Source organism: Scyliorhinus torazame, chromosome 30 (assembly GCF_047496885.1).
Source record: "Scyliorhinus torazame isolate Kashiwa2021f chromosome 30, sScyTor2.1, whole genome shotgun sequence".
NCBI classification, from domain to species: domain Eukaryota; kingdom Metazoa; phylum Chordata; class Chondrichthyes; order Carcharhiniformes; family Scyliorhinidae; genus Scyliorhinus; species Scyliorhinus torazame.
Window position 1 is genome coordinate 35,263,225 of NC_092736.1, and position 14,992 is coordinate 35,278,216.

Sequence of the window (14,992 nt, forward strand, 5' to 3'; positions counted from 1 at the left end):
GGGGGGGGGGAGTGGGGGGGCGGGGGGGGGCGGGGGGGGGGGCGGGGGGGAGTGGGGGGGGCGGGGGGGGAGTGGGGGGGGCGGGGGGGAGTGGGGGGGGGCGGGGGGAAGTGGGGGGGGAGCGGGGGGGGAGCGGGGGGGGGTCGGGGGGGAGTGGGGGGGGCGGGGGGGGAGTGGGGGGGGAGTGGGGGGGGCGGGGGGGGCGGGGGGGGAGTGGGGGGGGCGGGGGGGGATTTGGGGGGGCGGGGGGGGAGTGGGGGGGCGGGGGGGATTGGGGGGGGCGGGGGGGATTGGGGGGGGCGGGGGGGATTGGGGGGGGCGGGGGGGAGTTGGGGGGGCGGGGGGGGTGGGGGGGGAGTTGGGGGGGGCGGGGGGAGGGAGCGGGGGGGATTGGGGGGGGGCGGGGGGGGAGTTGGGGGGGGCGGGGGGGTGGGGGGGGGCGGGGTCGGCGGGGGGGGGGGTCGGGGGGGGGGAGGGGGAGTGGGGGGGGGGGGTCGGGGGGGGGGGAGGGGGGGAGTGGGGGGGGGTCGGGGGGGGGGGGGGAGGGGGAGTGGGGGGGGGGTCGGGGGGGGGGTGGGGGGGGGGGGTGGGGGGGGGGGTCGGGGGGGGGGAGGGGGGGAGTGGGGGGGGGCGGGGGGGAGTGGGGTGTGATTGGCTATTGCCGGGGCCCCGGCTACTTCCCCCCTTCTGGGATTATGGCAGTTGGCAAAAGAACTAGAGAGGAGTTGAAGAGAAGTTATTGTCAGGTCAATGGAAGGCAAAGTGCAGGACAGAGCTAGTACAGACAATGGCAGAATGGCCTGTTTGGTACACTGCCTGGTTCACGGAGGTGTTGGGCCCGCCCACGGCACAGACCCCCCTACCCGGCACAGACCCCCCCTACCCACCGCGCAACCCCCCCTACCCCACCGCAACCCCCCCCTACCCACCGCAACCCCCCCTACCCACCGCAACCCCCCCTACCCACCGCAACCCCCCCCTAACCCACCGCAACCCCCCCCCTACCCACCGCAAGCCCCCCCCTACCCACCGCAAGCCCCCCTACCCACCGCAAGCCCCCCTACCCACCGCAAGCCCCCCCCCGTCCACCGCACAGACCCCCTACCCACTGCAATCCTCCCCCCGCCCACCGCACAGACCCCTACCCACCACAACCCCCCCCGACCCCACCGCATCCCCCCCCGACCCACCGCACCCCCCCTACCCACCGCACCCCCTACCCACCGCACCCCCCCCTACCCACCCGCACCCCCCCTACCCACCCGCACCCCCCCCTACCCACCGCACCCCCCCCTACCCACCGCACCCCCCCTACCCACCGCACCCCCCCCCCCCCCTACCCACCGCAAACCACCTTCTCGCCACCCGCCTGTCCAGTCCCACACTCAAACAGTCACATTCACCACCGTCTGCCCCACAACCAGACTCTGTGGACAGTCTATTCCAGCCCTAGCAGCTAAACCCAGTCTTGTGAAACACTCTGGGACCAGTCACCACATTTTCAGGCATCTCCCTGGACTTGCCTAAGGATGTGGCAGTACCCCATCTACTTCCACAGGATCAGGGCACCTTGAATTTGGAAGCTATGAATTAAACTGTTTACCTTGGAAAACCTGGGTTCCAGAGGGAATGCTGCCATTTTCTTGCCCATTGGTGTCAAGATGATCTGACTCTCTTTCTGCTCCACCGCACCCAACAGCTCAAGCTGCTGAACGGCTGCTCGAACCGCGTCTGTGAAACAGAACAACAGGTCAGGCTGCCATTACCCACACGTTCAACCAGACTATCTGTTTGGGCAGCAAGGAAAACAGCATTGCAATCAAAACAAAAACAAAAAACATTACAATTCCCAGCTTTTAAAATTCATGGCAATATTAATTGTTTTATTCTTCTTATTTTGTCAATCTTGAAAACACACACTGCTACTTAAAGATAACAGCCTATTCGCAAATGTGTGGACGCCAATCAGCAAGCCACAGGTATTTTCCATGATACTCATAGATCCATAGAATTCCTACAGTGCAGAAGGCAGCCATTCGGACCATTGAACCTGCACCAACCCTCTGAAGGAGCACCCTGCGCAGGCCCACGCCCAGATCCAGAGAAAGATGTCCTTAACAACAGTCTGCGTTCAGTAAATAAACTCTAAATCTGAATGTTGTAGAGTCATACAGCACAAAAACAGGCCCTTCGGCCCACCATGTATATGCTAGCCATCATATACCAATCTATACTAATCCCATTTACCAGCACATGGTCCATAGCGTAGTCTGCTGTGGCGATTTAAGAGCTTGTCCAGATGCTTCTTAAATGTTACAAGAATACCTGCCTCCTCCACCCTCTCATGCAGCCTGCTCCGCATTGAGAAGTTGAGCTCCAATAAGATTTAAGACACAGGTGTGAAATTGTTCTGTCATTTACTTATGGTCTTCACCCCCCTTTGCTGCCAGTCCCCATAACCTTCTACTCTAGTAGATCAAAACTCAGCCCTGAATATATTCAATGACCCAATCTCTAGGGGTGGCACGGTGGCGCAGTGGTTAGCACTGCTGCCACACGCTGCCGAGGACCCGGGTTCGATTCCTGACCCGGGTCACTGTCCATTGGCGTTTGCACATTCTACCCGTGTCTGCGTGGGTCTCACCCCCAAAACCCAAAAGGCTGTGCAGGGTAGGTGGATTGGCCACACTAAATTGCCCCTCAATTAGAAAAAAAGGAATTGGGTACTCTAAATAGAGTTAAAAAGAAATGACCCAACCTTTACTGCTCCCTGAGGAAGAGAATTGCAATGAACCGGAGAAGTTGCTGCTCACCTCCATCGTAAACAGAAGACCTTTTATTTTGAAACTGTGTCCCTATTTCTTGATTCCCCCACAGTAGAAACATCTTCTCGACATCTACCCTCTGAAGCCCCTCAGATTAATTTAAGTTTTAATAAGTCCAACTCTCATCCTTCTAAACTCCAATCATAGAATCATAAAAATCCCAGAGCAGATGGGAGGCCATTCGGTCCATCGAGTCTGCACCGACCCTCTGAAAGAGCATTCTACCTCGACCCACAACCCCGCCCGATCCCCGCGATAGATTATTGATTCATTGATTTACTGATGTTTTTTAGGTGCTAATTGAATGCATAGCTGAAGAGTGGAATTATTCAAAAAGCCATGATTGTAATTGATTCACATAATGAAATAACTAATGAACATTAGTGTCTTGTCTGTAGAAACGTAGACATTGTTTCAACGAATGCTTCATACAATGAATAGATTATTGTATTTCAGTGTATTTAGCAATAAGGATGTATCAACTAATTAGTTGCAGCAAGGTCCATGTCCAGCATTGGCGTGAGAAACCTATTCTCATGAGGCTGCGTACGGAGACACTGAATTATTCCTGATGGATATCAGTTAACCTTAAGTAACGACCAATGTTTAATTAATAAATCATCCTCTAAATAATAGACATCCATTTGAACAAATCAGGAGATCTCAGCTGAGAATTAGAAACCAACGAGAGTAATTAAGGGAATCCTTATCAATGGTTTAATCCCTTAAAGTAAGACCTCGTGGCCGAGGTCAACCTCCTGAGTTCCTGCCTTCCTGAATTCTTGAATCATCCTATTTGCTTATTTTAAAAGTGATTTCTTATTGTTTTTGTGATTTCATTGTGCTTTTATGCTGCATAATTCCCGTTGCCATGCATTTGACCAACTCATTTATTGTTTGATATTTTGTTTCTCCGTTTTGATTTAGTTCGTATGCAACTGTATTAAAGTGAATAATTAGCAATAAAATTGTATTTCGATACCTCCAATCAACCGGACAATCAACTCTTATTAGAAGAGATAAAGCCAACTCTCATCCTTATAAACTCCAATCATAGAATCACAGAATCTCTAGTGCAGAAGGAGACCATTCGGCCCATCAAGTCTGCACCGACCCTCTGAAAGAGTATCCTAACCTAGGCCCACACCCTTGCCCTAGCCCCGTAACCCCACCTTTTGGACACTAAGGAACAATTTAGCATGGTCAATTCACCTAAGGTGAGCTCCTGTGACTGCTGACTGTCCTGTTGTGTTATTGTTCTGTAGTGAACCTGGACTGTCCTTACTAGAGGCACCTTAGCAAGTGCCTTAAATACACGTCATCAGGTTTCCATTTATCCACCTCAAAACCTTCTAACATATTTCTCATCATTCTCCTTTCATGGTGCAACTTAAAAGGTTTATTACAATGCTGGAGCAATATATTTGCACAGATAGAGGATTGGCTAATTAATACGAAACAGAGTTGGAATAAATGGGTAATTTTCAGGTTGCCAAATAGTCATTAGTTTAGTGCAGCAGGGATCAGTGCTGGGTCCCAACTGTAAACTGTTTATGATCTATATGATGCCTTGGATGAATTGCCCGAGCACATTGTAACCAATTGATGCTTTTCTAAATGTCCTGCTTCGACTTCCTTCAGAATGGATTCTGGCAATTTTACAACAACAGATGTTTGGCCCCCTGGCCTGTGGTTTCCGACTTTCTGTCTCCCCCCTCTCAGTGGTGTGACGTGGTGCTTTCCCAATCCACTGGCACCTTGTCAGTATGTGGGGAATTTCGTAAGATTATAACCAACACATCCACTAACCGTGCAGTCATCAGAACCAGAGGCTTGTCAACCTTTAGTTCCATTATTCCACCCAGTACTTTTTCTCCAGTTGCCAGGTGTATTTTGACTTGTTCCCTCCCTTTATCCATTGCTTTAAAAAAATATTTCCATTCAAGTTATTTTCCATTTTACAACAGACACAACAGACACGCAACTTTATACAACTTTTTTATTAATACAATAAATCCTCACCAACCCATCCCATGTATATTCATGCAAACCCTCCCCCACCCCCGACTCGCCCGCTATCTACCTGATTGTTGATGACTACCAATTCTTAAAGGAGATAACAGCCTCCACCTCAAATAGAACCCTTCCTCCGACCCCTAATGGAGGACTTACTTTTCACCAGGTGCAACAGGTTGCAACCAAGGTGACTGCCACTCTTGGGCACGGTGTCGACTTTACCCTCAGAATCTCCGACAATATCTCGAAAAAGGAAGCCCAGAACCTCCCCAATTTAGGGCAGGACCAAAACAGGTTTGCCGGCCCCCTTGAACAACATCCGCATCTGTCCTGCACCCCCAGAAAGAACCCACTCATGCGTGTTTTAGTCACGCGTGCTGTGTGCTTTAATAGGGACCAGGCTCAGAGTTGCACACGAGGAGGCAGAGTTTACCCAGTGTAGGGCCTCACTCCATATCCCTCCTTCCCCCTCAAATGCACAACACAACTCCTCCTCCCATTTTCTCCATCTCCTCCGGCAAAGCCCTCTCCTTCTCCATCAACTCTCCATAAACATCAGAGATCTTCCCTTCCCCCTCACTCAGAATAGAATCAGAATCACAGAATACAGAACCTTATCCATCAGAGAGGGGGGCAGCAACCGAGGAAATGTAGAAAGCTCTTTCCGAACAAAGTTCCTCACCTGTAGATACCTGAATCGATTCTCTCCCCCCCCCCGCCCCCCCCAGAAGCTGATCCTCCAGCCCGCAAACCTACCCTTCACAAACAAATCCCTAAACCCCTCACCCCCTCCCGTTCACACACCCTGTACGACGAGTTCATTCCCACAGGGATAACTCTATGGTTCCTACACAGCAGTGCCTTTTTAACAGCATCAACTCCAGCTTAAAATCTTTCCTGAACTGGTTCCATATACTTAAGGAGGCTATTACCACTGGGCTCGTAGAGTACCTGGCTGGTGAGATTGGAAGATTCGGAAATACAAGAAAGAATTTCGGAAGGACCGTCATTTTCACCGCCTAGACCCTTCCCGCCAACTATTACAGGAGGGAAAACACCTTTTCAAGTCCCCGTTCAGCCCTTTTACCAAACTGGCCAAATTTAGCTTCTGCAGCCAGGCCCACTCCTGAGTCACTTATATTCCCAAATATCTAAAACCTGACCTGGCCAGTCAAAACGGCAATTTCTCCAGATCTGCACTGTGTCCCAGAGAGTTCACTGGGAACACCTCACTCTTGCCCACATAGAGTAGATAACACGAAAAGGAACCAAACTTACTTTGTACCTTCATAATCTTTCGCACATGAGACAGAGGCTGCGTTACATACAACAGTAAATCATCCTCGTATAGGGACACTCGGACCCCCCCCTCTCTATACATCTTCTACTCAGTTGACTACCACAGTGCAATAGCCAACAGCTCAATTGCCAACACAAAATGTAACGGGGAAAGCAGACACCCCTGCCTTGTTCCCATATACAGCCGAAAATACCCCGCGCTTTAGCGTTGGTGCGTACACTCGCAGTGGGGTGCGATACAACAATCGAATCCAGGAGGTGAACCTAGGTCCAAACCCAAACCACCCCAGTATCTCAAAAAGATACTCCCACTCCACCCGGTCAAACACTTTCTCTGCATCCATGGAGATTATTACCTCGGGCTCGGTACCCGAGGGCGACATTACAACATTCAGGAATCTCCTTATGTTAACCGACAATTGTCGGCCTTTCACAAACCCATCTGGAGATCTGTGCCAGTGTGGCCGGCAGTACCCCCCCGGGTGGAAGTCTGTGCCAGTGTGGCCGGCAGTACCCCCCGGGTGGAAGTCTGTGCCAGTGTGGCCGGCAGCACCCCCGGGTGGCAGTCTGTGCCAGTGTGGCCGGCAGCACCCCCGGGTGGCAGTCTGTGCCAGTGTGGCCGGCAGCACCCCCGGGTGGCAGTCTGTTCCAGTGTGGCCGGCAGCACCCCCGGGTGGCAGTCTGTGCCAGTGTGGCCGGCAGCACCCCCGGGTGGCAGTCTGTGCCAGTGTGGCCGGCAGCACCCCCAGGTGGAAGTCTGTGCCAGTGTGGCCGGCAGCACCCCCGGGTGGCAGTCTGTGCCAGTGTGGCCAGCAGTAACCCCCCCCTCCCCCCGGGTGGCAGTCTGTGCCAGTGTGGCCGGCAGCACCCCCGGGATAGTGGATCATTGCACATGCACAGCAGATGCTGCCCCAGTTCTGTCGCAAATGTTTTGTAAAATTCCATTGGGACTCTGTCTGAGGCCTGGTGCCTTCCCAGACTGCATGGAACTGATGCACTTCATCAAACCCCCCAGCCCAAGCAGAGACTCTACCCCCTGCATCTTCTCCCCCTCCACCACTGTGAGGTCCACCCCATCCAAGAACAATATCATTGCCGAGCCTTCCCCTGAACCACTGACCTATACAACCCCTGGTAAAATGGTTTCGAATGGGCAGCACGGTGGCACAGTGGTTAGCACTGCCGCCTCACGGCGCCAAGGTCCCAGGTTTGATCCCGGCTCTGGGTCACTGTCTGTGTGGAGTTTGCACATTCTCCCTGTGTCTGCGTGGGTTTCACCCCCACAACCCAAAGATGCGCAGGGTAGGTGGATAGGCCACGCTAAATTGCCCCTTAATTGGAAAAAGTTAATTGGGTACTCTAAATTTGTTTTTAAAAAAGGTTTCAAAAAATATTAAGGTAGATAAGTCCCCAGGGCCTGATGGGATCTACCCCAGAATACTGAAGGAGGCTGGAGAGGAAATTGCTGAGGCCTTGACAGAAATCTTTGGATCCTCGCTGTCTTCAGGGGATGTCCCGGAGGACTGGAGAATAGCCAATGTTGTTCCTCTGTTTAAGAAGGGTAGCAAGGATAATCCCGGGAACTACAGGCCGGTGAGCCTTACTTCAGTGGTAGGGAAATTACTGGAGAGAATTCTTCGAGACAGGATCTACTCCCATTTGGAAGCAAATGGACGTATTAGTGAGAGGCAGCACGGTTTTGTGAAGGGGAGGTCGTGTCTCACTAACTTGATAGAGTTTTTCGAGGAGGTCACTAAGATGATTGATGCAGGTAGGGCAGTAGATGTTGTCTATATGGACTTCAGTAAGGCCTTTGACAAGGTCCCTCATGGTAGACTAGTACAAAAGGTGAAGTCACACGGGATCAGGGGTGAACTGGCAAGGTGGATACAGAACTGGCTAGGCCATAGAAGGCAGAGAGTAGCAATGGAGGGATGCTTTTCTAATTGGAGGGCTGTGACCAGTGGTGTTCCACAGGGATCAGTGCTGGGACCTTTGCTCTTTGTAGTATATATAAATGATTTGGAGGAAAATGTAACTGGTCTGATTAGTAAGTTTGCAGACGACACAAAGGTTGGTGGAATTGCGGATAGCGATGAGGACTGTCGGAGGATGCAGCAGGATTTAGATTGTCTGGAGACTTGGGCGGAGAGATGGCGGATGGAGTTTAATCCGGACAAATGTGAGGTAATGCATTTTGGAAGGTCTAATGCAGGTAGGGAATATACAGTGAATGGTAGAACCCTCAAGAGTATTGAAAGTCAAAGAGATCTAGGAGTACAGGTCCACAGGTCATTGAAAGGGGCAACACAGGTGGAGAAGGTAGTCAAGAAGGCATACGGCATGTTTGCCTTCATTGGCCGGGGCATTGAGTATAAGAATTGGCAAGTCATGTTGCAGCTGTATAGAACCCGAGTTAGGCCACACTTGGAGTATAGTGTTCAATTCTGGTCGCCACACTACCAGAAGGATGTGGAGGCTTTAGAGAGGGTGCAGAAGAGATTTACCAGAATGTTGTCTGGTATGGAGGGCATTAGCTATGAGGAGCGATTGAATAAACTCGGTTTGTTCTCACTGGAACGAAGGAGGTTGAGGGGAGACCTGATAGAGGTATACAAAATTATGAGGGGCATAGACAGAGTGGATAGTCAGAGGCTTTTCCCCAGGGTAGAGGGGTCAATTACTAGGGGGCATAGGTTTAAGGCGAGATGGGCAAGGTTTAGAGTAGATGTACGAGGCAAGTTTTTTACGCAGAGGGTAGTGGGTGCCTGGAACTCGCTACCGGAGGAGGTAGTGGAAGCAGGGACGATAGGGACATTTAAGGGGCATCTTGACAAATATATGAATAGGATGGGAATAGAAGGATGCGGACCCAGGAAGTGTAGAAGATTGTAGTTTAATCGAGCAGCATGGTCGGCACGGGCTTGGAGGGCCGAAGGGCCTGTTCCTGTGCTGTACATTTCTTTGTTCTTTGTTCTATCCCAGTCACCCTTTCTGGATCAGAAACAACTCCACCCCATGGGTCGTCTTAACATGAACTATCTCCCGAGAAGCCGCCAGCTGTCTCAAGTGGTGAGCCAATAACCGGCTGGCCTTCTGGTGAGCACTCCCAGTGGCCTTCTTGACTACCTTCTCCACCTGTGTTGCCCCTTTCAATGACCTGTGGACCTGTACTCCTAGATCTCTTTGACGTTCAATTCTCTTGAGGGTTCTACCATTCACTGTATATTCCCTACCTGCATTAGACCTTCCAAAATGCATTACCTCACATTTGTCCGGATTAAACTTCATCTGCCTTCTCTCCGCCCAAGTCTCCAAACAATCTAAATCCTGCTGTATCCTCTGAAAGTCCTCATCGCTATCCGCAATTCCACCAACCTTTGTGTCGTCTGCAAACTTACTAATCAGACCAGTTACATTTTCCTCCAAATCATTTATATATACTACAAAGAGCAAAGGTCCCAGCACTGATCCCTGTGGAACACCACTGGTCACAGCCCTCCAATTAGAAAAGCATCGTTCCATTGCTACTCTCTGCCTTCTATGACCTAGCAAGTTCTGTATCCACCTTGCCAGCTCACCCCTGATCCCGTGTGACTTCACCTTTTGTACTAGTCTACCATGAGGGACCTTGTCAAAGGCCTTACTGAAGTCCATATAGACAACATCCACTGCCCTACCTGCATCAATCATCTTAGTGACCTCCTCGAAAAACTCTATCAAGTTAGTGAGACACGACCTCCCCTTCACAAAACCATGCTGCCTCTCACTAATACGTCCATTTGCTTCCAAATGGGAGTAGATCCTGTCACGAAGAATTCTCTCCAGTAATTTCCCTACCACTGAAGTAAGGCTCACCGGCCTGTAGTTCCCTGGATTATCCTTGCTACCCTTCTCAAACAGAGGAACAACATTGGCTATTCTCCAGTACTCCGGGACATCCCCTGGAGACAGTGAGGATTCAAAGATTTCTGTCAAGGCCTCAGCAATTTCCTCTCCAGCCTCCTTCAGTATTCTGGGGTAGATCCCATCAGGCCCTGGGGACTTATCTACCTTAATATTTTTTAAGACACCCAACACCTCGTCTTTTTGGATCTCAATGTGACCCAGGCTATCTACACTCCCTTCTCCAGACTCAACATCTACCAATTTCTTCTCTTTGGTGAATACTGATGCAAAGTATTCATTTAGTACCTCGCCCATTTCCTCTGGCACCACACATAAATTCCCTTGCCTATCCTTCAGTGGGCCAACCCTTTCCCTGGCTACCCTCTTGCTTTTTATGTACGTGTAAGAAGCCTTGGGATTTTCCTTAACCCTATTTGCCAATGAATTTTCGTGACCCCTTCTAGCCCTCCTGACTCCTTGCTTAAGTTCCTTCCTACTTTCCTTATATTCCACGCAGGCTTCGTCTGTTCCCAGCCTTTTAGCCCTGACAAATGCCTCCTTTTTCTTTTTGACAAGGCCTACAATATCTCTCGTTATTCAAGGTTCCCGAAAATTGCCGTATTTATCCTTCTTCCTCACAGGAACGTGCCGGTCCTGAATTCCTTTCAACTGACACTTGAAAGCCTCCCACATGTCAGGTGTTGATTTGCCCTCAAACATCCGCCCCCAATCTATGTTCTTCTGTTCCCGCCTAATATTGTTATAATTAGCCTTCCCCCAATTTAGCACATTCATCCGAGGACCACTCTTATCCTTGTCCACCAGTACTTTAAAACTTACTGAATTGTGGTCACTGTTACCGAAATGCTCCCCTACTGAAACATCTACCACCTGGCCGGGCTTATTCCCCAATACCAGGTCCATTACCGCCCCTTCCCTAGTTGGACTGTCTACATATTGTTTTAAGAAGCCCTCCTGGATGCTCCTTACAAGCTCCGCCCCGTCTAAGCCCCTGGCACTAAGTGAGTCCCAGTCAATATTGGGGAAGTTGAAGTCCCCACCACCACAACCCTGTTGTTTTTACTCTTTTCCAAAATCTGTCTACCTATCTGCTCCTCTATCTCCCGCTGGCTGTTGGGAGGTCTGTAGTAAACCCCCAACGTTGTGACTGCACCCTTCTTATTCCTGATCTCTACCCATATAGCCTCACTGCCCTCTGAGGTTTCCTCCCGCAGTACAGCTGTGATATTCTCCCGAACCAGTAGCGCAACTCCGCCTCCCCTTTTACATCCCCTCTATCCCGCCTGAAACATCTAAATCCTGGAACGTTTAGCTGCCAATCCTGCCCTTCCCTCAACCAGGTCTCTGTAATGGCAACAACATCATAGTTCCAAGTACTAATCCAAGCTCTAAGTTCATCTGCCTTACCCGTAATACTTCTTGCATTAAAACATATGCACTTCAGGCTACCAGACCCGCTGTGTTCAGCAACTTCTCCCTGTCTGCTCTGCCTCAGAGCCCCACTGTCCCTATTCCCTAGTTCTCCCTCAATGCTCTCACCTTCTGACCTATTGCTCCCGTGCCCACCCCCCTGCCATACTAGTTTAAACCCTCCCGTGTGACACTAGCAAACCTCGCGGCCAGGATATTTATGCCTCTCCAGTTTAGATGCAACCCGTCCTTCTTATATAGGTCACACCTGCCCCGGAAGAGCTCCCAGTGGTCCAGATAACAGAAACCCTCCCTCCTACACCAGCTGTTTAGCCACGTGTTTAGCTGCTCTATCTTCCTATTTCTAGTCTCTCTGGCACGTGGCACAGGGAGTAATCCAGAGATTACAACCCTAGAGGTCCTGTCTTTTAACTTTCTGCCTAGTTCCCTGAACTCCTGCTGCAGGACCTCATGCCCCTTCCTGCCTATGTCATTAGTACCAATATGTACAACGACCTCTGCCTGTTTGCCCTCCCCCTTCAGGATGCCCTCTACTCGTTCGGAGACATCCTGGACCCTGGCACCAGGGAGGCAACATACCATCCTGGAGTCTCGTTCACGTCCACAGAAGCGCCTATCTGTGCCCCTGACTATAGAGTCCCCTATTACTATTGCTCTTCTGCGCTTTGACCCTCCCTTCTGAACATCAGAGCCAGCCATGGTGCCACTGCTCTGGCTGCTGCTGTTTTCCCCTGATAGGCTATCCACCCCGACAGTATCCAAAGGGGTATACCTGTTCGAGAGGGGGACAACCACTGGGGATTCCTGCACTGACTGCCTGCCCTTTCTGGTGGTCACCCATTTCTCTGCCTGCACCTTGGGTGTGACCACATTTATATAACTGCGATCTATGACGCTTCCCGCCACCTGCATGCTCCTAAGTGCATCCAATTGCTGCTCCAACCGAACCATGCGGTCTGTGAGGAGCTCCAGTTGGGTGCACTTTCTGCAGATGAAGCCATCCGGGACGCTGGAAGCCTCCCGGACCTGCCACATCTCACAGTCAGAGCACTGCACCACTCTAACTGACAGGGGTATACCTGTTCGAGAGGGGGACAACCACAGGGGATTCCTGCACTGACTGCCTGCCCTTTCTGGTGGTCACCCATTTCTCTGCCTGCACATTGGGTGTGACCACATTTATATAACTGGTCCCTTTGTTCAAGAAGGGGAGTAGAGACAACCCCGGCAACAACAGACCGGTGAGCCTCACGTCTGTTGTGAACATAAGAATAAGAACATAAGAACTAGGAGCAGGAGTAGGCCATCTGGCCCCTCGAGCCTGCTCCACCATTCAATGAGATCATGGCTGATCTTTTGTGGACTCAGCTCCACTTTCCGGCCCTTTTGCTGTTATTCCGACCAAAATGGATAACCTCGCATTTGTCAACATTGTATTCCATCTGCCAGACCCTAGCCCATTCACTTAGCCTATACAAATCCCTCTGCAGACTTCCAGTATCCTCTGCACTTTTTGCTTTACCACTTATCTTAGTGTCGTCTGCAAACTTGGGACACATTGCCCTTGGTCCCAAACTCCAAATCATCTATGTAAATTGTGAACAGTTGTGGGCCCAACACTGATCCCTGAGGGACACCACTAGCTACTGATTACCAACCAGAGAAACACCCATTAATCCCCACTCTTTGCTTTCTATTAATTAACCAATCCTCTATCCATGAGACTACTTTCCCCTTAATGCCATGCATCTTTATCTTATGCAACAACCTTTAGTGTGGCACCTTGTCAAAGGCTTTCTGGAAATCCAGATATACCACATCCATTGGCTCCCCGTTATCTACCGCACTGTTAATGTCCTCAAAAAATTCCACTAAATTAGTTAGGCACGACCTGCCCTTTATGAACCCATGCTGCGTCTGTCCAATGGGACAATTTCCATCCAGATGCCTCGCTATTTCTTCCTTGATGATAGATTCCAGCATCTTCCCTACTACCGAAGTTAAGCTCACTGGCCTATAATTACCCGCTTTCTGCCTACCTCCTTTTTTCAACAGTGGTGTCACGTTTGCTAATTTCCAATCCGCCGGGACCACCCCAGTGTCTAGTGAATTTTGGTAAATTATCACCAGTGCATTTGCAATTTCCCTAGCCATCTCTTTTAGCACTCTGGGATGCATTCCAACAGGGCCAGGAGACTTATCTACCTTTAGCCCCATTAGCTTGCCCATCACTACCTCCTTGGTGATATCAATCCTCTCAAGGTCCTCTCCTGTCATAGCCTCATTTCCATCAGTCACTGGCATGTTATTTGTGTCTTCCACTGTGAAGACCGACCCAAAAAACCTATTCAGTTCCTCAGCCATTTCCTCATCTCCCATTATTAAATCACCCTTCTCATCCTCTAAAGGACCAATATTTACCTTAGCCACTCTTTTTTGTTTTATGTATTTGTAGAAACATTTACTGTCTGTTTTTATATTCTGAGCAAGTTTACTCTCATAATCTATCTTACTCTTTATAGCTTTTTTAGTAGCTTTCTGTTGCCCCCTAAAGATTTCCCAGTCCTCTCGTCTCCCTTCAATTTGATACTCTCCCTTATTTCCTTAGATATCCACGGTCGATTTTCCCTCTTTTTACCGTCCTTCCTTTTTGTTGGTATAAACCTTTGCTGGGCACTGTGAAAAATCACTTGGAAGGTTCTCCACTGTTCCTCAACTGTTTCACCATAAAGTCTTTGCTCCCAGTCTACCTTAGCTAGTTCTTCTCTCATCCCATTGTAATCTCCTTTGTTTAAGCACAAAACACTAGTGCTTGATTTTACCTTCTCACCCTCCACCTCTATTTTAAATTCCACCATATTGTGATCGCTCCTTCCGAGAGGATCCCTAACTATGAGATCCTGAATCAATCCTGTCTCATTACACAGGACCAGATCTAGGACCGCTTGTTCCCTCGTAGGTTCCATTACATACTGTTCGAGGAAACTATCGCGGATACATTCTATAAACTCCTCAAGTCTGCCTTGACCGACCTGGTTAAACCAATCAACATGTAGATTAAAATCCCCCATGATAGCTGCTGTACCATTTCTACATGCATCTGTTATTTCTTTGTTTATTGTCTGCCCCACCATAATGTTACTATTTGGTGGCCTATAGATTACTCCCATCAGTGACTTTTTCGCCTTACTATTCCTGATTTCCACCCAAATGGATTCAACCTTATCCTCCATAGCACCGATGTCATCCCTTACCGTTGCCCGGATGTCATCCTTAAATAACAGAGCTACCCTTCCCTTACCATCCACTCTTGTCCTTCCGAAAAGTTTGATGCCCTCGGATATTTAACTCCCAGTCGTGACCATCCTTTAACCATGTTTCAGTAATGGCCACTAAATCATAGTCATTCACGGTGATTTGTGCCATCAACTCATTTACCTTATTCCGAATACTACGAGCATTCAGGTAAAGTACACTTATGTTGGCTTTTTTACCTCTGTTCTGAATCTTAA

At 50.0% G+C, this 14,992-nt stretch overlaps 1 protein-coding gene across 1 annotated transcript in view; it reads right to left on the reverse strand.

Annotated features, from left to right (window-relative positions):
* Positions 1–1,546: 1,546 nt before the first annotated feature.
* The window catches only part of dhx33 (DEAH (Asp-Glu-Ala-His) box polypeptide 33), a 159,539-nt gene continuing 146,093 nt past the window's right edge, over positions 1,547–14,992 (reverse strand). Inside the window, 1 exon segment of the mRNA XM_072492603.1 lies at positions 1,547–1,731. Coding sequence (XP_072348704.1) covers positions 1,547–1,731 — 185 coding nt within the window.